The following is a 24,528-nucleotide window of genomic DNA, read 5'->3' as shown; positions in this document are numbered from 1 at the left end:
ACTTTTTTTTTCTCTTGTACTATAGTGGTTACGGCCATGACATAAAAGGCGAATCTCTATGCATTCAATGACGTTGTTCAGTGGTTAGGGTATTATATACAGGTGTACTCCGGGTATCTCGCTCGCTTTCAATGTGTATCTCCAAGATACATGCAACCAAATCATTTCTTCTCTTCCCGAGGTGTGTACGCTGGTAGTTGTTCGGTTGATGGACCTTGTGACCATTCGAAAGGTGTTGTTCGTGGTAGCCCTAACATCTTCTCGCGCACTGCTTGTTGCAGTCGTAATCGTCGCTCTACTTCTTCCTCTGCGGTCATGAAGTGAGGTCTCCCGTCGGCCCCAATGATCACTGCGCCGCTCACATCATTGTATGACGGAGGAATTGCGCTCGTGAGTGGGGGCGATGTTGGGTTGCTTGCGCATGCTTTGGTTTCCATTGTAGGAGTGGTCGGGAGGGTAGAGAGGGTAGACATGATTGGACTTTGCATGGTATATAGGCAGTCGATCCGGAGTAGAAGATTCAGGCACAGGCTTGGAATCGTCCGAATTATGTACTTTCTGAGGCAAAAGTATTTAGAATGTCACGCGGTCTGGGGTAAAGCGCCTCGGCACGCTAGTGAATTTGCGGGGGTGAGACAGATGTGGCGTTGGCAAAAGGTCGTGGACGTTGAGGTTGACGAGAATAACCGATGTTTCGAGTAGAGTAGAGTAGAGAGAGAGAGAACAAGAGAAAGGAAGAGAGTAAGAATGAGAAGAAGCAGGGAGGATCGTCCAGGAACGCGTGTTGACTTCAATATGCAGTGGGTCTTTCCCCCTTTCAATGATGCAAGGCCCCGACGTCAGAGTTTCTCGGGTGAAGACAGTCGCACTCGGACGTTTTGGCTTCCAACTCTTGCGCTGAACGAAGCCTTTTGGTCGTCCACTGCATAGTTATAAGCTCTCCGTCCATGTTGTCGGGTATAATTGCTCGTATAACTCCGCTCCGCTCGGATATTTCGTGGCTTGATCGGCTGCAGTCACCAGCCCTAACTCACATTCATCCCAACCCACTCCGTCCTGGGCTGGAGCCCCGAGGGCCCACGAGGATCACCCAAGTGTCAATATTCATCCACCTCCTGCCACTGTGCCCGCAATGACTGGATGAGAGAATCCATATTCCAGCCGGTCCTTGCATGCATGGCTTGTAATAGAGCCTCCGCTGCCCTTTGATCTAGGCGATGCCGAAGGACCCATCCCCCTTCCATACCGTAGTCAGCACAGGGTCAGCTGGAAAGTGCATTGGCTAACTTACAGGCCACTAGGCTGTGCCGTGCAGTAAACAGGGTATTCTCGGCTTTGCGGTTCGAATGCGCCAATCCCAACACGGTGAGCAGGTGATGGCGAACAGTTTTCTACATGGTAGCGTTAGTATCGCCGACCGCAAAATAATAATACTAATAAAAATAGTAAAAAAAATAAAGAAGAAATGGTCGAACCTCCACTATTCTCGAGTGGCGTAGACTTTCATAGGCGGATGACGCGTTTGCTCCCTCCGACAGTGCCAAGACGATCTTGGCTAGATGGAAGTATTGGATTCCGATGACTAGGAAATCAGCCTGGACTCCTCGAATACAACCGACATCGCTTACCATGTACGGGCAATAGCATCCAGAGAGTCGGAAGCCGCCGGTCGGGCTCTGGTCCTCGTGGAATAGACCTGACAGGCGCAAACGTATATGGCTTAGTGGAGTACCATTCGTCGATCTCGGCTCTGATGCCATGTGCTGTCCCACAGTCGGTGAATGCGCTTTGGAGAACTTTGGCGAGCAAGAACACCATTCGACTAGACCACGCAAAGTCGTCATTTCTTTGAAAAACTCCCGAGTCGTAAAAACTTTGCAAGTTGGTTCGGAGAGGCCGTTGGGTGGTCAGGGAGATATAGATGTCTTGACGCAAACAAAGCCAGGCTGCCGCCTCACCCAAGCCACCAGAAGAGCCAAATGTCGACACCGTATTCAAAATGTGCGTTGTGCCGGTCAGATGGAACTGATGATCCTCGCCTAGAAAGTATGAGTCTCAAGAGGCCACACGACTGCCGATGCACCTACCGTCCATTTCCTCATGCTGGCGAAGAATAGCTACTGCTGCAAGAATGTCCTCGGTGATGTGTTCTCGCGGCTCGGACAGTGCTGGAATCAGTAGTTGCACACAGCAACTGTGATACTGCAGTGCTTCTGTCAAATCACTGCCACTCTGCCGATCAAGATGGCGCGATGAAAATGCAAAGACCGCGTGCCGCAAGAAAGGTTCTTTCAATGCGCGAGCCGAAACTTCTGTTTCAAAGTGCCGTTGAGGGTCCGTAATGTCGGCCTGAAGGGCGAGTTGTCAGTTGCAAGTCTATTGGTAGATACCCAGATACGCACCCAAAGGGCCATGTTCTCTACAAAGTTCCTCAACAAGACAGCTTCTCTTTCAGTCAGAACATGCAATGATTTTGTTGATGATCTAGATTGTACTGATCTTGGAGAGGACAACGATGAGACGGACGGTAAATGGCATTCTGTAGCGCAAGGTGGAACTGGCGTCAAAAGATTAGCTGCGAATGGTTCTATGCTTTGCTGCACAGTCTGACACTCGGATCTCTCATGGTCTCCAAATGTCAAATCGTGCTCCGAAATACCAATGGCAGTTGACTGGTCCTGCGGGAATGCCGAGTACAAACTGGCGATCTCGAAAGTTTCATCGTAGAAGCGCACTAAGGGATGCGTTAAATTGATTGCAACCAGACCATAGAAAATACTGACCTTGGCCATGTAGCTGGGGCCAACTACTCCGATCTGGAAATGCAAGGTCCGGTTCATTGGGCAGCGAAAGACCATTGCGAAAGCGGATATTAGTTCGATCACATTCAATGCCCGCGAGTTTACAATGTCCGCAGCCCTGGTTGTTAACGTCGCCTTGATGCTGCTTTAGTTTCAAGGTTACAGCTTCAGGTACGGTATAGCTTACACTTTAAGTGTCGAGCTGTGCGATGGTCAGCGATTGGGTCAATCAACCCTCCCAAACCACTTACCACGACATCGTTGGCTGTACAATATCAATTAGTTCGTGTCGTGCATCAAGTGTAATCTATGACTTACCACCCAGCCACTAAGCGACTTCTTTTGGACGACATGGAAACATATGCGTGGAACAAATTACTGTGTAAGCCCAAATCAGAGAAGGGTATTCTTTCCGGGGATCTGACCCCTGCTTTTCCACTTGAATACGATGTGGAAGTTGAAGTTGCGGGGTGAGGAGTGATACTCGCACGCACCGATCCAGTCCGCCAGTCCTGATGTGGACTAGCGGCAGAGGGGGCTGACCAACCATGACAGTGAAGTCTGTGTCTTGGCACACTAGCCTAATTCGGAGTCATGCAGGTATGCGTGCGCATATCATGTCCTATGAACATTCTATGAGGGCAATTCTTTCCGTGTATATCTTTGTTCCACTTCACATCACTTCCACCATTTCTCACGGAGATTTTGACTGACAAGATTGAATGCACTCTGTTCACAATGCAGGATAGATTGCTTCAAATCTATTTAAACCCCCGTATGGGACGGAGGAAACAGAAGACAACCATCACTTCCTCTCGAGTTCTTTCCACAACTTACCTCTCATACCTTCAACACAATGGGCATTCAAAAGCTTCAAGTCGGTATGGCTGGCCTTGGTCGTGTCGGCAAGTTGCACGCCACAAACTTCCTTCAGAAGACTCCCCGGGCAGAGCTAGTGGCAGCTTTCACCCCCGACCCTACTGAAATTGCGTGGGGGCGAGTGAACCTGGAGCCTCATGGCGTGACTCTCTACACCAATTATGATGAGATGCTCAATCACCCTGGTTTGCAGGCTGTAGCCATTGGCACTGCTACCTCTGTTCATGCCGAGGAAGCTATCAAGGCCATTGAGAAAGAACTCCACGTTCTGTGTGAAAAGCCATTGTCCACCGATGTCGAAGTGGTGAGAATCTATACATGACCTCAAACTCATATCAAAACTGATCAGTGTTCAATTACAGTGCAGAGCAGTTGTTCAAGCTGCCCGGAAGAAGCCTCACCTGAAGGTCATGTGTGGATTCTCACGACGCTTTGATGAGTCCTACCGGGATGCCCATGCCAAGATGGAGCAAGGCCTCATTGGAAGACCAGCCATTATTCGAAGTCAAACTTGCGACAAATTCGACCCCTCGGGCTTCTATGTGGAATACGCCGCATGGTCCGGCGGTGTATTTGTCGACATGTCAGTACATGACATTGATCTCAGTCTGTGGTTCTTCGGTGATGATGTCCTCCCCAAGAGTATCTCGGCCCATGGGATTACAGCAGTGCAGCCAGAGCTCAAGAAGTACAAGGACTACGACAATGCCGTCGGGATTGTGGAGTTCTGGAATGGCAAGATCGCCTACTATTACTGCTCCCGCATGATGGCTGCCGGCCAAGAGGATACGACTGAGATCATTGGCACTGAGGGTAAGCTGACCGTCAACGGCAACCCCCAGCGCAACTTTGTCAATCTTTACCACTCCGGTGGCATCACCCGCGAGATTCCTCCCAACTTCATGGGCCGCTTCAGCCCGGCGTTTGTGCAGGAAGCCAATGATTTCACTGCCGCATGTCTGGACAACACCCCACTTCCTATGAAGTTGACCAATGCCGTCAAGGCTGTTGAAATTGGTTCTTATCTTCAGGAAGCTCTCGTGTCTGGAAAGCAGATTCACTTCGATGAGATTGGGCGCCGCATTGAGAAATCCCAGCTGTAGGGTGTTTCTGTAAATGAGATGAATGATGAAGGAACCAGTTTTAGTACATAAAATGCCCATTTGAATAAATTTTAGCATATATCCGATTTCTCAACATTTGCTCTTTCAGTATAGACGAAGCAACCAACGAAAGACTCACAAAGTGTGGGGTTTCCCCGAGCTGACGCCAGCTGATCGGCAAGGGGGGGACCGCCCTGGACTTCATACTTCATACTTCTGCAACTACTCATCAGAATACCGTGCATTTCGATCCTGGCTTGCAGCGTCCTATACTAAAACACTCTTATACATGGGCTGGTCCCTCTGAACATGCGATTCAATCTACAAAGTCCACTGGGACTAGGCTCCCTCTACGCATCAGTATTGTCCTTCTTCTTCGGCCAGGACTCGGGCCATGTAACGCATCATCCAGTACTTCCACCATCTTATCCACTGGCAGTGCGTAACCCGTATTTGTCGGCATGGATGCCTAGTGACAGGGTCCAGCGTTTGCCCTATTCAGAACCCCAGTTCTGGGCAGGTCAGGATCTTGGTTGGTCGATTATTGTCCGTGTCGATGGACAGGCGTATAGTCTGATGGGTGTGCCAAATCCTGAAGCAAATGATATACGTCCTGCAATCGTCCATCGGGCGGAGTTTACCACTACGCATTCTGTCTTTAACCTCATGGCAGGTTCTGTGGAGGTCACGCTGGACTTTTTGTCGCCGGTTTCTCCTTCAAACTATGTTCGACAGTCACTTCCTTTTAGTGAGTTTGCTTCGAAGTTGTTTTGGTTTTTATGCTAACTGAAACCAGGTTACTTGACTGTACATGTGTCTGCGCCAGAGAGTCAGATTATTCAAGTTTATTCGGATATTGACGCCAGGTGGACTGGCAAGGCAGATCGCTCGCAGCGAACCTTCGACAGACGAAACGGTCTGGCTATCTACTCGCTAACAGTGAAAGATGCCCCATTATATACCGAGGCAGATGACATGGCTCTTTGGGGTCAAGCTATCTTGGCTTCTCGGCCCTCTAACTTCAGCACATTATCTGCTATGTCAGGAAAGCCCGAAAAAGTGCGTGGTGAATTTTCGAAAGTCGGTGCTCTCTCTGGAAAAGATGATGCCTGGAGTGATGAAAGTGTCGTTGCCCTGGTTCATGATCTAGGTCACGTCACAGAGGGTTCTTCTGTGAACTTTGTGGTAGGTTACGAGAGGGAAGCTGCCATCAATTATTTCGGAGAAGCATATACTGGCTACTACCGAGCCGAGTATTCGACAGTCTCAAGTGCACTCACATTTTTCTTGGATGATTATGGTAGCGCATTGTTAGAGTCATGGAAGTTGGATATGGAGATCAACACTTTGTCTGCAACTGCTGCAGGTTCAAAGTATGCAGACATCATCGCTTTGTCAACTCGACAGGCATACGGTGGTATCGATTTGACTATCCCCAACCACACACTGAACACTGGAGATGTTTTGGCATTCATTAAAGAAATTTCCAGTGATGGAAACATCAACACCATCGATGTGATCATGCCCGCTTTCCCAATTTACTATGTCATGGACCCGAATTATATTCGCTTGCTACTGGAGCCTGTGATGAAGTACCTTGCTACTGGTCGGTGGCATCTACCATACGCAATCCACGATCTCGGCACCCATTATCCTCATGCCATTGGCCATGACGACCAACAAGCAGAGCCGATGCCCATTGAGGAGTGCGGAAATCTTCTGATTCTAGCCTCAGCATATGCTTATGCCACCGGAGATACTCAGTGGACTTCACAATACACGGAAATTTTCCAGAAGTATGCAGATTACTTGGTGGAAAATAGCATCAATATTGCAACCCAACTTTCCTCCAATGATGCAGCTGGGCCACTCGCCAATGAGACAAACCTGGCGATCAAAGCTGCTGTGGGTCTCAAGGCATTTGGAAAGATGAGTGGGGACAACTACTACTCTCATGTTGGAGAAATGCATGCAAAAATCCTCTTTGAGCAAGGTTTAGGGACAGACAATGCGCAGACACATTTTGTGCTGGAGTATCCTGACAACCCAGAAACATGGAAAACCCCGTACAACCTCTTCCCAGATGTCTTGCTAGACCTGAAGACGTTCCCTGATGCAGCCTATCGAATGGGCAGTGAGTTCTTTGCAGCCGTCCGAGGCGAGTACGGTGTTCCTCTCGACAATCGTCAGGACTGGGCAAAGTCAGATTGGAATATGTGGCTGGCTGCCACCTTTGATACGAGCACTCGGGATGAGTTCGTCAATGACCTGTGGGCATTTATGACCAATGGGAAGCACAACTGGCCGTTTTCCGATCGGTACGTTGCTAAATCTGCGCACGGCAATGAGCCTGGTGTTCCTGTTCTTTGTCGAGCACGTCCCACTGTCGGCGGTCATTTCGCGCTGTTGGCATTGAAGGGGCCGAGTTCTATATCGTCTTTGTTGAGTCTGGCCCATGGAAAAGAATCTGAGGCCGTGCAAAGGACTCTGAGGCAGAACCATATGCTTGAGTCCCAAGAGCTATGATATCGCAGTGGCTGTCAGAATTGACCTTGTTGTGGTCGAAAGCAGACATGATATCTTTTATACGTATACAAAGCATTCTGGTTGATGGGGGTTCTGGTGCCAATTGTGCATTGGCTATGTCTCTCGAGCAATCATGGCGCGCAAATCTAAGACTATTCTTTGCAGTGATCTGAGCAATGGTCATACCAGGCATAGATACTGTCCTACAGATTCTGTAGCCTACGTAGACAGTCACAATGAGTCATACTTAACACAATGTACAATTTACACAGCCTGAAGGCAACAATGACATACAAAAACATAAAACAATGAAGTAAACGCTACCAGGTAGGGCCCATAGACCCAATTGGGAAAAGTGTTGCCAGGGGGCTTACTCAGCATCACGCCTGTTGCTTCATGGGAAAGTCAATCTCCATCGAAAGTTCCCCTTCGATTCCATTTTCCACTTCTCTCTTCTTCGTTTCTCCCCTACCGAACTTATACCCTCCATCCTTCATCGCCTATCCTCTTTGACCTTTGATAACACGACACCCATGGCTTCTGTACGTGGCTCCTTGAACCGTCTCCCCTAGGAATAGCTTCTAGATGCGCGACACCCGCAAGATACAACCTCCAAAGCTAACGCAGTCATGATTCTCTCTTCTAGCCTCGTCCTCATAACTTTGGTCCTCAAGGCTATCCTCTCGCCAACGGTTCGGCCGCCGGTCCCGTCCCCGGTGCCACGCCGCTTCTCCCTAACAATGGCCGAGTGATCCAAAATGGTCCCACTCGAATTCTGTGCATCGCAGACGTGCGAGGTAAGACTCTTTTGCTGATGATATTCTGAAATCATGGGTGAGGACATAGACTAATCCGCCCCGTGCAACAGGAAACTTGAAGTCTCTGAATGAACTGGCCAAACAGGCTCGCGCAGACCATATCATCCACACCGGTGATTTTGGTTTCTACGATGATACCTCTTTGGAACGGATTGCAGATAAGTGAGTTTACCTTACCGTCAGTTTGGCGCGACTTTTGCTGCCCAATACGTCACCGTGTCGGCAGGCAGCGAACATCCACCGCAACGACAAGAGCATCAACTAATATCAAAATTCAATAGGACACTGAAGCACGTCGCACAATACTCCCCCCTTCTACCTGAGAACGTGAAGCGATCAATCGCGCAGGTCCCTCCTCAGCAATCCATCAAACAACGATTCCCCGCCGACCAGCTACCCCTCTCCGAGCTTTCTATGCTTCTTGACAAGCGAATCACTCTTGACGTACCCGTTTACACAGTTTGGGGTGCTTGTGAAGATGTGCGCGTGCTGGAGAAGTTCCGCTCTGGCGAGTACAAGGTGGATAAGCTGCACATTATCGATGAAGCCAACTCACGCCTACTCGATATCGGTGGAGTGAAGCTGCGTTTGCTGGGTCTTGGTGGTGCTGTGGTTATGCACAAGCTTTTCGACAACGGTGAAGGGAAGACAACTATTGCAGGTGGACAAGGAACCATGTGGACGACGTTACTGCAAATGGGTGAGCTTATTGATACAGCCAACCGGGTTTACGACCCTTCGGAGACTCGTGTTTTCGTCACTCACGCCTCACCTGCCCGTGAGGGTATGCTCAACCAACTCTCTGTCACCCTCAAGGCTGATTTCTCAATCTCGGCTGGTCTCCACTTCCGCTACGGCTCCTCCTACAACGAATTCTCCGTCAACCCCTCTCTCGACCACTACCGTGGCAAGCTTGCTGCTTCCAAGGCTTCGTTCACTGATGTGTGGGAGACTGTTCGCAGTGAGGTTGAGTCGGCTATCTCTTCTAACGATGGCCAGAAGACTCTCCTGGAGAATGCCCTAGATGTGGTCGCCAAGATGCCTTCCATCGCCAACGGCGGTAACCCCTTCGGTGGCCCTGTTGCCGCTGGTAACGCTGCTGGCCAGGTCGATGAGAGTGCCTTCAAGAACATGTGGAACTTCAACTTGGCAGATGCTGCCTTCGGCTACCTGGTCCTCGAGATTGAAAGCGGACGCATTGCTACAGAGATGCGGGCTCAAGGTTTCAACTTTGCCCACCGCAGTGGCAAGCCCCAGGCCGGTGGTGCCCCTCAGCCTGTGTCCAGCGGTCTTCCTGCTACGACTGCCTCCCCTGCCCCTACTGGTGCTGCTCGCACCCCCGTTGTGGCTCCTCAGTTCGGCCAAGCTCCCCCTGCTCGCCCTCCCATTCCTCAGGGTCAAAAGGGACAGGCTCGCGCTTCTCCTATTCCCGTTATTCCAAAGTCTGCTAGCCCTGCACCCCCTGCTGCTGCCTCCGCTCAGCCTACCGGCGAGGAGAAGGCCGTCGAGTCCAACACCAACGGAAACACCCCCCACGAAAAGCCCAGTGACTCCCCCGGTCCCCGCGAGAAGAAGCCCAGCAACATTCTCTTTGTGTCCAACGTTGAGAACGAGCAGGCCGTGCGTGATTTGATTCCCGAGGAGGACAAATCCAAGGTGGTCAAGGTTGAGAAGTATGGCAAGTTTAACCACATTGTTACTTTCTCTACCGTCGATGAGGCCAAATCTATGCTTGACCACCTTCCCCTTGAGCACAAGAAGGTTGTGAATGTTGCCCAAGGCCAGCCCCGCAAGCCCAACTTCAAGTACTTCGAAGACCGTGCCAACAGCCGTGCCCAGGGCGGTGCCGGCACTTGGCAAGCTAGCGCCCGAGGTGGCGCTAACGCAGGCCAGCGTGGATACCAGAGCGCCAGTGACAGCGAAGGAGGTCGACGTGGTGGCTTTGCTGGTCGCGGCCGCGGCCGTGGTGGCGAGCGTGGCCGTGGCGGCCGTGGAGGTTCTCGTGGAGGTTTCAAGGGCAGCGCAGGCTCGAACGAGTCTCCCGCTTCCTCTACTCCTACCGGCGATAAGCCCGCCCCGTCCAACGACGCCTAAGCGGTGGTACCTGGACTTGCTCGTTTTCACATTTCTCTCAGGCGTCAACATTCGATTGCCCTGGTCTTTTGCACACCCCCTTGATTTTTACCCCAATATTCTAATTTCTTGTGTTTCTTTTTATCCCTTCATATTTGCAATTCCCCATTTACCTGAGCCGTGCTTTACTTGAACATTCTTCGGGCCTATCTAAGACAGGTATCTGGAATGGCTTCTGGCTGGTGGACTCATGAAATGATTTTATGGTGAAGTGGTGAAGTCTGCAGTGACAGCGTTTGCGGAGCGCAGAGTGGGAAAACGCAAGAGAAAGCAAAAGGAGAAGCAAAAAAAAAACATGAAAAAAAGAATACACCATTCCCACCATTCTTGTTGTATTTTAGTTCTATTTCCGTGGAGAGACACATCGATACCCTAGCAGCTTTGCTCTATGTTCGTTTACCAGTAGTCCATGTATTTTAATCTCCTCAATGTAACTGGACTAGGGAATCAGAAAGTTATTGCTAACAGCCAATGAAGGAGTTGATTGTTTACAAAAAGTAACATCCTCTTGAAGGAGTGCAAGTTGCGCCAGAATTAAGCTCGCCCTACCAGTTCCTCCAAACGATAAATGAAAGTGCCATCCCCGTATGTAAATCTCAAGATGGCCGACCTGCGTGTCGAAGCAAATGACCATTCGCCGATTTCAAAGGTGAAAAAAAAAAAAAGGAAAATCAAATAACAAATTACTAGGATAGAAAAGATTGGTGCAAATAGCGCGAAATAATCAAGACGTAAAGAGGAGAGGAAGATGTGTGTTCCATTGGAATGGGCAATGTGTTGCCATAGGAGTTCAAATAATCAAAATTTCAGGATCGAATATCCAAATGTTGGAAGCATTTCCTGGCATGTCCAGTTGTTCCTTCTTTTATCCTGCTGTGTTTGTAACGCCGTATGTGTTCCATGTTTGATCTTGGGTATGCGTTGAAACAAGAGAGCGAGTATCAGTGAGGTGTTGTCCGTGAATCGTGAATTAAGGGTCTAGCAATGACCGTAGATGTAGTCCGCTACTTTGCTCGGCCCATGATGTCGTCAACGTCATTCTGGTTCACGACCACACCACCCTCGGAGCAGCGTGCCTTGGTGCGGAGCTCGGAACAGAGGTTGTCGACGTCGATTTCACCGTTGCGGAATCTTTCCATGGATTGGAGACGATCCCTGGATAATAGGTTAGGAGCTGCTAGATGGGGGATTGTAGGATAAACATACCAAATCTTTGTACACGAGAGCATCTGCGACTGATCTTCTCCTGGAACAACTTCATCCTCCTCTTGCTTACTGTCAATCTGACTGATCAGACTCCTCTTAGGTGCGGCGTCTTTAGCGACTTCGCTGATGTTGTGGGAAGGACTGCCCAGGTCTGGCAGAGGGAAGGCATCATTAAAGAATGAGCCAAAGTCTTGAGAGAGCACAGCGTCCTGGGGTTCACGCCAGTCGCCAAAGAGTACCGGGTCAAACTGGCCACCATTTTGATGGGCCAGCCAGTCGATTCCTAGGTCTGGAATATCATCCGTTGGACCTGTGGTCTCAGCTGGAGCCTGGTGACTCGAGAAACTGTGGGACTTGCCCTTGCTATCCCGCAATGCTGGGATGGGGTTATTGATGTTGCCGCAGGCCATGCCCAGTTGCGCGCAAAAGGATTTCTCACCATCAATAGTTAGATGTCCTCCGCAGGTGTCACCTGGTCCCAATTCATGCTGCTTGCCATCTGGGGGTGAGTTCAAGCTAGGCTCGGGAGATGTGCCATTAGACGAGAGCAGCTGGCTTTGGTGCGAGTCAGATGAAGATGAAGGAGAATCCGAGTTAGAGTTGTCATGGGTCGGTGCTGAGGACTTCAGCCCAGAGTAGGGAGTTTTGGCAGAAGTAGCGCTTTGAGGGGTTCCATCCGACCTGGCGCTATTGGACGAAGCATAGCCACCATAAGGTCGGGAAGCGCCATTTGTGCTGTCGCGAGCCAAGACACCGGGGGCACGGTGATTGGTATCGTTGGATTTGGAGTTGTGCTTGTTTTGATCCTTGCCTTGTCCATTGAAAAGATGACTGCCGGGCAAGTCTCCAAACTTAGGGAAATCGAAAAGGAACTCGTTATTTTGAACGCCATATGACGCCTTGGACGGAGCATTCGGAATTGAGTTTGAGCTGATGGCCGAGATACCGTTACCTGTCCCCGAAGCCATCCAAGACAAACGCTTCCGGTACTCACGGAGTTCGACTTGCAAACGTTCAACTTGAGCGCGCAACAAACCGTTCTCCTGAGTCGCCGTGTCGGAGTTCTTTTGTAGCTTTTCCACTGTGTCTTCCAAATCCTTCAGGTGCTTCTCCTTCCGTTCGCGGAACGCTCGCTGGGCAGCACGGTTCTGTGCCTTACGCTTCTGCTCAGTGGGTTAGCCCCAGACTTTCACCCTCCACGCATTTTCCAGAGGCATACCGTAGTGGGCTCCGAGGTCAAAGGCTTCCTGCCAGGCTTCTTCGCCTCACTCTCTCGGCGCTTCTTTCCCGACTCTTCTCCCTCGATATCCGACTTGCCGTCCAGGGACTTGCGCTTCTCACCCAGTTCATAGTCGGCCGAACCTGGCAAGTCGCCAATGAGGTCCGCCGAGCCCGGGAAATCAAAGTCGACATCAGGAGTGAAGTCCAGGAATGGACTTTCATCGTCTCCTCCAAATCCATAGGCATTCACATGGGGGGTGTTTTCGAAGCCACCCGAGGGAGGAGCGCTTAGGCCGGACGAATTTTGGTCCGGGCTCTGACTGGTCTTAATCCGGGGAGTTCCAGTCTGATTCTTGTGGTCTGGATTGTTGGAGGAAAGAGCCGCCAGCAACAGATCTTGCTGATTGGGGGACAGGTAAAGACCTTGCTGGTATCGTTGATCGTAATCGCCCATTGTGAGGAATCTGGGGGAAGATAGTGCGGGGAGGGAAAGATCGCGGGACAACAGATGTCAATGGAGAATCAAGAAATATCAATACAGAAGCAGCAGACCGGGCCTCCCGCCCGTAACCGATATCGAAGTCGTGGAGGCGAGGTTTATGATTCAGACTTTCCAGAGTCTCACAGTCTGATAGAATTCAGTTGGACAAGCCTGATCCAACGACAGACCAGGGGCACAGTCAAAAATAGTGATCCGAGATTCAAGATCCGATATCTGATCGCAAATCAAGCAACGAGATGGATGGGGCAATCTGGGGAGGGGGGGGGGGGGGGAGAAGGAAGAAAGGATTGGAGAGGCTGAGGGGCCTGAGGCGAGGAAAATCCCCGCTAGTCAACTTGCGGCAAATGTGGCTCAGGGATGGAACGAGGCTGATGCCTGAAACAAAAGTTCAGAGGCAGCGAGAAGGGGAGATGCTGCTACTGTCTGAGCGAAATGATGAAAGAGATAGAGGGGGGGAGGCGATCATACAGGCGGTGAGGCATAGCCCGTTCTCATTGGCGGATAGTGATTGCCCCCTCGGACCGATCTGCCATGCTTTGAAATCAGCGCCAAAACTTCTTTTGGTTTCTTTTCTCTCACTGGCCGAGGTGGAGTTTCTTCAAACTTCTACTCTAAGTTCACGTTAGGTGAGGCATGGATCATCCTGACTCATGGATGGAATGCTCCGACTGTCGGGGAATCTTCTGATCCGGTCCGATTAGGATCAGGCCAGACTCCCTGCAGTGTTCTGATACGGCTCGTGTTCGTTCTCGTTACTGATGACGTGTAGACTGGATAGAGTAAAGTACATTGGACAGAACGTATATTATGGTATACCCACGCCTTGTCTCGTATGACGTTACTTGAACTCCAACCAAAAGTCTCAAGAATGCTCACACCAAGTACTGCATGCAATGTCCCACGCCGATCTCGTGTGTCGAAAGTGGGTAGCCGGGGATTATGCTTATCATATCCCCAGGGTCGTACTGTATACCCACCGAGGAGCTCAACGATACTACTGTACAACAGTATATATCTCATGGTTTACACTATTGATATAGCAGACAGTGAGATTGTCAATTGAAACTACACTATTTGATCGGGACCTATAGATCATCCTACCTACAATGGCCGATACAGTACATCCAAGTGATTTTACAGTAGGGATTCCGATAGAGGCGATGCCTGGCAGGCGGTGTGATGTCACGTGGTCAATTCACGAGTTTGATCCAGGAATTATCTCCGCATTGCCTCCGCGATGCTGTTCGTTCTGCAAAACATTAGATCTTCAGAGTACACCGTTCATTATGGCTGATGTCACTGCCTTAGAGGCAGAGGTGAAGGAATTTAAGCTGCAGGTAGGTGCGACACCATTGTGGGCCATGCAAAGGCCGCAGGCTAACACTGATCAGCTTGACACGGTCGTATCGAGCTTGCAGGATGACCCCGACAATACGGAACTTCAAGCTCTCCAGACTGAACTTGAGGAATTCATTGCCTTTACTGAAGCGTCGATCAGCGAACAGAAGCCAGCCAGCTCGGCTCCTCCCCGGGACACTCGACTCAAGGATCATGCCCCCCACAAGCCCGCCGCGCCTGAGGAAGCTCCTCCGGCTTCCGTGAACTTCTCAGTCAATGACAATGTCCTGGCCCGCTGGGTCTCAGGAGATAACGCGTTCTACCCCGCCAAAATCACCTCGATCACCGGTTCCTCGGCCAACCCGGTCTACCTGGTTTCATTCAAGTCATATTCGAGCGTGGAAAACTTGACGGCCAAGGACATCCGACCCATTTCGGGCACTGAATCTCGTAAGCGCAAGGCTGATGGAAGCTCAGGCAGTTCGGCATCTTCGCCCGCCCCTCCCGCCGGTGTGATCTCCGCTGCCGCCGATATCAACCCCACACTGGCCACCCAGGCTCGCAACGACCAGGCCAAGGGTGATGCGCTCGCTCGGCCAGCCAAGGCACCCCGCAAGGTCAAGGCGAATCGCGAGCTGGAAGAGGGCAAGAACAAGTGGAAAGACTTTGCTGCCAAGAGCAAGGGCAAGGGCAAGTTCGGCAAGAAGGACAGCATGTTCCGAACCGGTGATGGTGTCAACGCACGAGGTATGCCTGCTTTCCTCGGTTTGGAATTTCATGATACTGATTTTTGTCTAGTGGGATTCACTGGCTCTGGTCAGCAGATGCGCAAGGATCCTACTCGAACCCGCCACACTTACCAACAGGCCGAAGATGAGGGCTACTAAGGTTGATATTAAAAACTTGCATTGTGATGATTCCCCGACATATGGCTATGGTTTTTTTTTCCTCCTTCTTTATTTGATGAAATCTCTTTTCGCTTTTGCGTCTGGTCTCATCGCTAACTGAAACACTGGCGGTGCAGATGTCATATTGTCTCTATTTGAGACTAGGAGTTATTGTTCATAGAACGCGGTTCAGCTCGGAGTCGGTAAATTCTTTGTATCTAATTAGTGGAATGAATCATGAGTATTAAAGAAGCGTTTCACCACGACCTATGAAGCCATAGTTAGTTGGAGAAGGATATATATATCCCTTGAGCAAGTATCTCGAGTAGAGGTAAATATTAATGAGCAGCTTGTAAGATCAATTTTGTACTCCATGAGCGAATCCAGTGGCAACCTTGGAAGTGAAATCAAGCCAATTGCAGGCAGACTGCATGGATTCAAGTTTGTGCCTGACGTTAGCTTGATTTCGTGACCGTGCGGGGGATGTTCGATCTCCGCCTTCACGTCACTTGCTTTCTCTCCGTGTCCAAGACCTTCAACGTCTTTCAACGTCTTTCATCTCTCTTTATTATTGATAATCCTTGATAACTCTTGATAAATTTTGTGATAATCCCGGTTTATCTTTTGTGCATCTCTAGTATTCTCACTGCCTCGCGTTTCCGAACTCGAGCTTCCATCCCCACACGACTGGCGCATGGCCGACCATCGCTGTTGACAGCACCACCTCGCTAGATACCTTGGCTGTAGTGACTAACCCTTGGTCATTGGCACAAAATGAGGTTAGTCGAGACTCTTGCTGCAATAGTGGGGCTGGGTGCTCTTGCGCTCCAGCCCATCACCGTCGCTGCCCAGGGTGAAACGAAAATCCACGAAAGAGGCCGGTGCGCGATTCGCGGACATTGTGGAAAACAATCTATCTTTGGAGGGGAGCTACCCTGTCCCGATAATGGTCTGGCCGAGCAACCAGAGGACTCGGTGCGCGAGAAGCTGGTAAATCTTTGTGGTAGCAAATGGAGCGAAGGGGCAGTCTGTTGTAAAGACGAGCAGGTATGATACTCCTGGTTTCGGATGTTTTGCGCCAACCTACGCTCATAATTATACATACGTGATGCTTACATGCCAATAGGTCGATGCGCTCGCGAAAAACCTCAAACTAGCCGAAGGAATTATCGCGTCCTGTCCGGCCTGCCGAGATAACTTTTTCAACATCTTCTGTACCTTCACTTGCTCCCCCGACCAGTCACTGTTTGTAAATGTGACCAAGACAGAGCCGAAAGGTGACAAGAGATTGGTGACGGAGCTGGATAACATTTGGTCTGAGGAGTACCAAAGCGGCTTCTATGACAGCTGCAAAAACGTCAAAAATGGTGCATCTGGCGGAAAAGCCATCGATTTCATCGGTGGAGGCGCGAAAGATTATGCAGGGTTTTTGAAGTTTTTGGGCGACAAGAAGTTCCTTGGAAGCCCGTTCCAGATCAACTACCATACAGAGCCTACTGGCGCAGATCCTGAAGGCATGGAAGCTTTATCAATTACGCCAAAGGCTTGCAACGACCCGGACAAAGCTTTCCGCTGCTCTTGTGTTGACTGCCCAGATGTGTGCCCCGAGTTGCCTGCTGTGTCTACTCAAAAAGCGTGCCATGTTGGCCTTCTCCCATGCCTATCTTTCGCCGTCATCGTGGTATATTCCACATTCTTACTATTTGTCATGGCTCTTGCTAGCTATGTGACCTACAAGGAACGCCGGTTCCGTAAGCCAGAGCGAGTGCGCCTACTGCAAGACCCCACGCCCAGCGATGATGAGGATGACGGGGAAGTTGTCCGTCAAGGAGGGTACATGGAACAGCCCCAAGGGGTCTACAAACTGAACTCCTTTCTATCTGCCTTGTTCTATCGCATCGGCGGTGCTTGCGCTCGGTTCCCCGCAATCACAATCTCATCCAGCGTCATTGTCGTTGTGTTACTGAGTCTGGGCTGGCTACGTTTCACAGTTGAGACAGATCCTGTTCGCTTGTGGGTAAGCCCGTCGTCGGCAGCCGCTCAGGAAAAAGACTTCTTTGATAAGAACTTTGGGCCATTTTACCGAGCCGAGCAGGCGTTCTTGGTGAACGACCGCCCAGCGAATGATTCTAGACCACTTTTGGAATACGATACCCTCAACTGGTGGTTCGATGTAGAGTCTCGTGTGCGGCGCATGATTTCCGTGGAGCTGGCTCTCAACCTTGATGACATATGCTTCAAACCTACAGGCGACGCTTGTGTCATCCAGTCTGTTACTGGGTATTTCGGCGGCTCAGCCGGAAATCTTGACCCGCATACCTGGATGGATCGATTGACTCACTGCACCGAATCACCTGGAGATCCTAGCTGTCTCCCCGACTTCTCACAGCCTCTCCGACCAGAAATGATTCTCGGAGGACACGAAGAGACAGGAAATGTTCTAGACTCGAAAGCACTCATCACCACTTGGGTGGTAAATAATTATGACCCAGGAACTGATGGCGAGGCAAGAGCCATCGACTGGGAGAATACTTTCCAGGGTATCTTGGGAGTAGTTCAAGAAGAAGCTGCAGAGAGAGGCCTTCGAGTCTCCTTCAATTCCGAGGTCAGCTTGGAGCAAGAACTCAACAAGTCCACAAATACCGATGCGAAGATTGTCGTCATCAGCTATCTGATCATGTTCCTTTACGCCTCGATCGCCTTAGGATCAGCTACGGTTACTTGGCGGTCTTTGTTAACGAACCCTGCCAATGCTCTTGTCCAATCCAAGTTTACTCTGGGTATTGCGGGCATTGTTATTGTTTTGATGTCAGTATCTGCATCAGTCGGGCTGTTCTCCGCAGCCGGTGTCAAGGTGACCTTGATTATTGCGGAAGTGATTCCATTCTTGGTACTGGCAGTGGGTGTGGATAATATCTTCTTGATTGTCCACGAGTTTGAGCGAGTGAATCTCAGCCACCCCGATGAAGAGATTGACGAAAGAGTAGCCCGAGCAATTAGTCGCATCGGACCCAGCATTTTCCTTTCTGCCTTGACAGAGACTGTGGCCTTTGCTCTTGGTGCTTTCGTTGGTATGCCTGCGGTCAAGAACTTTGCAGCATACGCTGCAGGGGCTGTCTTTATCAATGCCATCCTGCAGGTCACCATGTTCACTTCTGTGTTAGCTTTGAACCAGAGGCGCGTACAGAGTCTTCGTGCTGACTGTCTGCCTTGCCTCACTGTTCACAAGGCAAGCTCATTCGGGTTCCCCAACGATTACGATGACCAAGAAGGGGAAAGTAGTCTACAGACCTTCATTCGCCGTGTCTACGCTCCTTTCCTTCTGGATCGTCGGGTAAAGGCTGGTGTTGTCATTTTCTTCTTAGGCCTTTTGACTGCTGGTCTGGCCTTGATTCCGAAGGTTGCTCTCGGTTTAGATCAGCGGATTGCACTTCCTAGGGACTCTTACCTGATCAATTACTTTAATGACCTGGACGCTTACTTTGGTGTCGGTCCTCCAGTCTATTTTGTGACTCGCAACGTGAATGTCACGCAGCGGAACCACCAACAACAGTTGTGTGGGCGCTTTACTACATGCGAAGAATATTCACTGCCTTTTATTCTCGAACAAGAATCGAAGCGTCCAGACGTGTCCTATCTTGCAGGATCTGCCGCTAGCTGGATCGATGATTTCTTCTACTGGTTGAATCCCCAGCAAGACTGCTGTAAAGAGGATGGCAAGCTTTGCTTCGAGAACCGGATTCCCTCGTGGAATATCTCTTTGTATGGAATGCCCGAAGGATCCGAATTTATCCATTACGCTAAGAAATGGATTGATTCCCCTACCGACGCTTCTTGTCCCCTGGGCGGCAAGGCGCCATACAGCAACGCTCTTGTCATCAATGACAAGCAGGACACAATTGACGCAAGTCATTTCCGTACCAGTCACACGCCACTCCGAAGCCAGGACGCGTTCATTCAAGCATACATTGCAGCTCGCCGGATCGCGGATGATATTTCGCAAGAACACGATATTGATGTCTTCCCCTACTCCAAGTTCTATATCTTCTTCGATCAATATGTCTCCATTGTTCGGTTAACTGGTACACTCTTGGGATCGGCCGTCGCCATCATTTTTGTTTTGACATCTGTGCTACTGGGCTCGATTGCTACCGGGGCTGTCGTTACCACCACGGTTGTCATGACTGTGGTCGATATCATTGGCACCATGGCTATCGCAGGCGTGTCCTTGAATGCCGTTTCGCTTGTGAATCTGGTCATTTGCGTGGGTATAGGCGTCGAGTTCTGTGCTCACATCGCTCGAGCGTTTATGTTCCCTGCTCGGCCCATCATGGAGAAAGTGCCCACCAAATATCGTGGCAAGGATGCTCGAGCATGGACTGCATTGGTCAACGTTGGTGGAAGCGTCTTCAGCGGTATCACTATAACCAAACTCTTGGGTGTTTGCGTCTTGGCCTTCACTCGGAGCAAGATCTTCGAAATTTACTACTTCCGCGTGTGGCTGGCCTTGGTGGTTTTTGCTGCCACTCATGCTCTCATTTTCCTGCCAGTTGCTTTGAGCTACTTTGGCGGTGGTGGTACGTTTCCCTTTACGTTCAATTTGTGACTTGCTAATATCCGTACAGGTTACTTCGATCCTGCATCTGACGGTGGTCTGGAGGCCAATCTCGCTTCACGCGGCTACCGCTCATTGCTAGTAGATGACGGCTATGACTCTGAAGAATATTAGGCGATTCCTCGTTGGTTTGACACTGCCTTCGTGTGTGGGTCTCCTGGAACGTCCGGATAGATGCCTGATGGAGCACGCGGTACGCGAAAGACTGAGAATCTTCTAGTCGCGCAAAACATTGGGCCCCTACGCAACACACAAAGGAATGAGATGGAGTTCGGGTTAGTTATTAGGAGGAATGATCAGAGATTTGATTTGTATTTCACTAAGTTATGGTAGTTTGATGGGATTTTTATACATGGGGTTGTGATATTTTCCGTGATAGAAGCTATTGCCATGTCAATTGAGCTATTTCCTCTCACCCCCCTTCCTACATTGCCCTAATATACCTCCCAGTGCTTTCTAATGCCTCCAGAACCCAATGCTCAACGTCATCTTAATTTGCCCGAAGTCGCGTGTTGACTGTTATGCCCGCGCTAAACCACATTGGGCAGCAACCCACTCCCCTAACTTTTTTTTTTCTTCCGCTCCGTTTCTGTTCTCTTCTCTCCCCCACTACTCTCCTTTTTTTTTCTTCCTCCCATTTTCCTTTCTTTTCCTGTCCATATTGCTTTGTGATACCCCCTTTGAGTTGTTTGTCTGAGACAAACTGCTCAATTTTACGACTGGCCTGACCTTGTAAAGGCCTGGGACAACTTACCGTTGGACCGAGAAAGAATTTTACTCACACCTATCCATCATGGATCAGCAACGATTCCTGCAGCAATTGCAGGTTATCCTCAACCGTAAGTCAGACGTCCAGTACTGCATCTATCTAGGGATGGCTCACTAATCCTTGCATACAGCCACCCAGGGTAACGTCAAGGAAGCCACCGGTATCTTGCAAAAGGAGTTTTACAACAAACCCGACTCCCTTGTTTTCCTTATCCAGATTGCTACCAGCCATGAGGACCAGGCTCTGCGTCAGCTTGCTGCTGTCGAGTCGCGTTCGCTCGTTGCCAAGCACTGGGTGAAGGTTTCTGCCGACCAGAAGCCCCAGATCCGTGAGCAGCTGCTTCGCTCTACCATGGGCGAGAGCTCTTCTCTCGTTCAGCACTCCATCGCTCAGATCATCTCGGCTGTTGCCAAGATTGACTTGAACGACGGCGAGTGGGCTGACCTACCCAACATCCTGCTGCAGGCTGGTAACAGTGGCAACCAGGCTGAGCGTGCAGTCGCTATCTATATTCTCTTCACCATTTTGGACACAATTGGTGAGGGCTTCGAGGAGAAGTTCTCAGATCTTTTTGCCCTTTTCAGCAAGAGTATCCGCGATCCCGAGAGTGCCGAGGTCCGCATCAACACAATGCTCTGCCTGAGCAAGCTTGCTATGCACCTCGACTCCGAAGAGGATGAGGCTCCCGTCAAGGCCTTCCAGGAACTGGTTCCCGCTATGGTTGCCATCCTGAAGGACTCGATTGACCAGCAAGAGGACGGTCATGTCATGCAGACTTTCGAGGTGCTCCAGACTCTGCTTGGCTGTGACCCTGCCCTGCTTACTGTCCACCTCAAGGACCTGGTCATGTTCATGAACCAGATCTCCGCAAACCCTGAGGTTGATGAGGATGTCCGTACCCAGGCCATCAGCTTCCTGATGAGCACCATCCAGTACCGCAAGCTCAAGATTCAGGGTATGCGTATCGGTGAGGAGCTCACCCGAACTGCTCTTCAAATCGTTACTGAGCTTGGCGATACCGCCATTGGTGACGACGATATCACCCCTGCTCGCTCCGCCCTTGGTCTGCTCGACATGCTCTCCCAGAGCTTGCCCCCTAGCCAGGTCGTTGTTCCCCTTCTTCAGGCCCTTGGTCAATACTTCAACAGCACCAACCCTGACTACCGTCGCGCCGGTATCATGGCTCTTGGCATGTGTGTTGAGGGTGCTCCCGACTTTATCAGCACCCAGATGAAGGAGATCTTCCCCATGGTTCTCCAGCTTCTCGCCGACCCAGAACCCAAGGTTCGCCAGGCTTCCCTGCACGCTGTCGCTCGTCTTGCCGAGGATCTCGTTGAGGACCTCAGTGCCGAGCACGCTAGCCTCATGCCTCTGCTCTTCCAGAACCTGGCTAGCGCCATGCAAGAGTACAACGGTGAAGAGGAAGGCCCTACCGTCGACATCATCAAGGCTGGTATCAGCGCTATCGATGCCGTCGTTGACGGACTCGACGAGAAGGACGTCGCTCCCTACCAGTCTGAGCTTGTCCCCATTCTCCACAAGCTGTTCAAGGCTCCCGACTTCAAGATCAAGGCTCTGGCTGCCGGTGCTCTCGGTTCCCTTGCCTCCTCCGCTGGTGACTCTTTCCTCTCCTTCTTTGACGAGTCCATGCACCTCCTCCAGGAGTTCGCTGCTGTCAAGGATAGCGAGGACGAGCTTGACCTCCGCGCCAGTGTCACTGACTCTATGGGTGAGATGGCTGCCGCTGCTGGCCCTGAGCGCTACCAGCCCTACGTTGAGCCTCTTATGCGCGCTACTGAGGAGGCTCTGCACCTTGGTCACTCCCGACTCAAGGAGAGCACTTACATCTTCTGGGGTGCTATGGCCAAGGTTTATGGCGAGCACTTCTCTCCTTTCCTTGAGGGTGTCGTGAAGGGTCTCTTTGACTGCATTGAGCAGGACGAGGATGACCTTGACGTCGACCTCGGCACTTCCGCCAAGGATCTCGTTGGCCAGGAGGTTACCTTCAACGGTCGCAAGGTCAAGGTCGCAAGTCCCGACGAGGAGGATGATGGTGAGATCGAGGATGTCGATCTTGAGGACGAGGATGACTGGGATGATATCACTGCCACTACCCCTATGTCTCTCGAGAAGGAGATTGCTGTTGAGGTCATCGGTGACCTTGTCACCCACACTCGCAGTTCCTTCTTGCCTTACTTTGAGAAGACCATCGAGACTGTCATGCCCCTTGCTGAGCATCCTTACGAGGGTGTCCGCAAGAGCACCATCAGCACTCTGCACCGCTCTTACGCCATGCTCTTCACAATTGCTGAGGAGACTGGCCAGATGGCCAAGTGGCAGCCTGGTCTGCCCATTCAGGTCCAGCCCGCCAAGGAGGTCCAGAAGTTCGGTGAAATCCTCATGACTGCCACCATCAAGATGTGGACCGAAGAGGACGACCGGTACGTTTCATACATTTCCCATTATTTTCGTTTCCCCCTCCCCCTTCAGGTTTCTATGATGAACTTTTTCCGCTTAACCCAGCTCACTTTGACGCACAAGTTGCGATTGATGTAAACGGCGAAGTCTACAGTCTGAGAAACATTTTCACTGCCACTTTATTCACTAATCGATTTGTTTCGAATTGATTGCTAATGATGAATGAATGATAGTGCTACCGTCGCGGATATTAACCGCAACATGGCTGAGAACCTCCGCTTCTGCGGTCCCGCTCTCATTGCCAACGAGACCACGCTTCACAATGTTATCCAGATGGTGACCGACATCATCACCAAGCAGCACCCTTGCCAGCTTGAGTTCGGTCCCGAGGAGGAGACCCTTGAGGCTGGTGAAGAGAGCTCCGAGTTCGACTGGGTCGTTGTTGACACCGCCCTCGATGTTGTTTCCGGCATGGCCGCTGCCATGGGCCAGAGCTTCGCTGAGCTATGGAAGGTCTTCGAGAAGACCATTCTTCGCTACGCTGGCAGCACCGAGTCTCTCGAGCGCGCCACTGCTGTCGGTGTTCTCGCTGAGTGCATCAACGGCATGGGCGCCGCCGTGACTCCCTTCACTGGTACCTTCATGAAGCTGCTACTTCATCGTCTGGCCGATGAGGACCCCCAGACGAAGTCGAACGCCGCTTACGCTGTTGGCCGTCTCGTTCAGCACTCGAACGCTGATGCTGAGATCACCAAGGAGTTCCCCACTATCCTTGGCCGCCTCGGTGGTTGCCTCGACATGAATGTCTCCCGTTTGCAGGACAATGCGACTGGCTGTGTCAGCCGCATGATTCTGCGTCACCGTGACAGCGTCCCCATCAAGGACGTCCTTCCCGCTCTGGTCAACATTCTTCCCCTGAAGAACGACTTCGAGGAGAACGAGCCCCTCTACCGCATGATCTGCCAGCTGTACAAGTGGGAGGATGCCACCATCCGCGAGCTCACCCCCAACCTGCTCCCCGTCTTCCAGGCTGTTCTGACTGGCGACGAGGACCAACTCGAGGATGAGCGCCGCGCCGAGCTGATTGAGCTCGTTAAGTGGCTCAACCAGATGCAGGCCGGTGCTGCTCCCTGGGTGGAGCAGCTGTAAAGGCAGCCTGCTTTTATTATGGATTGATGAACAAAAAGGATATATAATGGATAGACGGATATGGCTTGGAAGCCCAAGATGACTAGACGATACCCCGGTCACTGTGGCGATGATTGATGAACCCCTCAAAAGTTGCTACTGTACATACTGTCAATGACTGCAT

General features: G+C 50.9%; 9 protein-coding genes across 9 annotated transcripts; 6 read left to right on the top strand and 3 right to left on the bottom strand.

Annotated features, from left to right (window-relative positions):
* Positions 1-161: 161 nt before the first annotated feature.
* On the bottom strand, positions 162-473 carry N7511_007516 (uncharacterized protein; the record flags this gene model as incomplete). The annotated part of the gene is made up of 1 exon (XM_057129893.1): positions 162-473. One exon carries the CDS (start codon positions 471-473, stop codon positions 162-164), a length of 312 nt encoding a protein of 103 aa, XP_056981676.1.
* Positions 474-1,097: 624 nt separating this feature from the next.
* Positions 1,098-3,060, bottom strand: N7511_007515 (uncharacterized protein; the record flags this gene model as incomplete). Its single annotated transcript, XM_057129892.1, has 7 exons — positions 1,098-1,237; positions 1,292-1,391; positions 1,476-1,582; positions 1,629-2,039; positions 2,088-2,349; positions 2,403-2,943; positions 3,053-3,060. The coding sequence occupies 7 exons, from the start codon at positions 3,058-3,060 to the stop codon at positions 1,098-1,100; spliced, it is 1,569 nt and encodes a 522-aa protein (XP_056981675.1).
* Positions 3,061-3,657: 597 nt separating this feature from the next.
* Positions 3,658-4,783, top strand: N7511_007514 (putative NAD binding Rossmann fold oxidoreductase; the record flags this gene model as incomplete). The annotated part of the gene is made up of 2 exons (XM_057129891.1): positions 3,658-3,984; positions 4,043-4,783. The coding sequence occupies 2 exons, from the start codon at positions 3,658-3,660 to the stop codon at positions 4,781-4,783; spliced, it is 1,068 nt and encodes a 355-aa protein (XP_056981674.1).
* A 309-nt stretch (positions 4,784-5,092) lies between these two features.
* N7511_007513 (putative glutaminase) lies at positions 5,093-7,309 on the top strand (the record flags this gene model as incomplete). The annotated part of the gene is made up of 2 exons (XM_057129890.1): positions 5,093-5,531; positions 5,580-7,309. The coding sequence occupies 2 exons, from the start codon at positions 5,093-5,095 to the stop codon at positions 7,307-7,309; spliced, it is 2,169 nt and encodes a 722-aa protein (XP_056981673.1).
* A 533-nt stretch (positions 7,310-7,842) lies between these two features.
* Positions 7,843-10,221, top strand: N7511_007512 (uncharacterized protein; the record flags this gene model as incomplete). Its single annotated transcript, XM_057129889.1, has 4 exons — positions 7,843-7,851; positions 7,956-8,106; positions 8,178-8,289; positions 8,409-10,221. 4 exons carry the CDS (start codon positions 7,843-7,845, stop codon positions 10,219-10,221), a joined length of 2,085 nt encoding a protein of 694 aa, XP_056981672.1.
* Positions 10,222-11,264: 1,043 nt separating this feature from the next.
* On the bottom strand, positions 11,265-13,141 carry yap1 (putative bZIP transcription factor AP-1/Yap1; the record flags this gene model as incomplete). The annotated part of the gene is made up of 3 exons (XM_057129888.1): positions 11,265-11,415; positions 11,467-12,629; positions 12,686-13,141. 3 exons carry the CDS (start codon positions 13,139-13,141, stop codon positions 11,265-11,267), a joined length of 1,770 nt encoding a protein of 589 aa, XP_056981671.1.
* Positions 13,142-14,475: 1,334 nt separating this feature from the next.
* N7511_007510 (tudor domain-containing protein) lies at positions 14,476-15,414 on the top strand (the record flags this gene model as incomplete). Its single annotated transcript, XM_057129887.1, has 3 exons — positions 14,476-14,526; positions 14,581-15,274; positions 15,326-15,414. The coding sequence occupies 3 exons, from the start codon at positions 14,476-14,478 to the stop codon at positions 15,412-15,414; spliced, it is 834 nt and encodes a 277-aa protein (XP_056981670.1).
* Positions 15,415-16,188: 774 nt separating this feature from the next.
* On the top strand, positions 16,189-20,143 carry ncr1 (sphingolipid transporter NCR1; the record flags this gene model as incomplete). Its single annotated transcript, XM_057129886.1, has 3 exons — positions 16,189-16,461; positions 16,541-19,991; positions 20,040-20,143. 3 exons carry the CDS (start codon positions 16,189-16,191, stop codon positions 20,141-20,143), a joined length of 3,828 nt encoding a protein of 1,275 aa, XP_056981669.1.
* A 679-nt stretch (positions 20,144-20,822) lies between these two features.
* Positions 20,823-24,365, top strand: N7511_007508 (putative importin beta-4 subunit; the record flags this gene model as incomplete). Its single annotated transcript, XM_057129885.1, has 3 exons — positions 20,823-20,868; positions 20,929-23,239; positions 23,450-24,365. The coding sequence occupies 3 exons, from the start codon at positions 20,823-20,825 to the stop codon at positions 24,363-24,365; spliced, it is 3,273 nt and encodes a 1,090-aa protein (XP_056981668.1).
* Between the last annotated feature and the right edge of the window lie 163 nt (positions 24,366-24,528).

This window comes from Penicillium nucicola, assembly GCF_028828085.1.
Source record: "Penicillium nucicola strain IBT 29836 chromosome Unknown utg000008l, whole genome shotgun sequence".
Lineage (NCBI taxonomy): Eukaryota > Fungi > Ascomycota > Eurotiomycetes > Eurotiales > Aspergillaceae > Penicillium > Penicillium nucicola.
The sequence above is the reverse complement of the archived record's forward strand: the minus strand, read 5'-3'. Positions and strand labels throughout refer to the sequence as shown.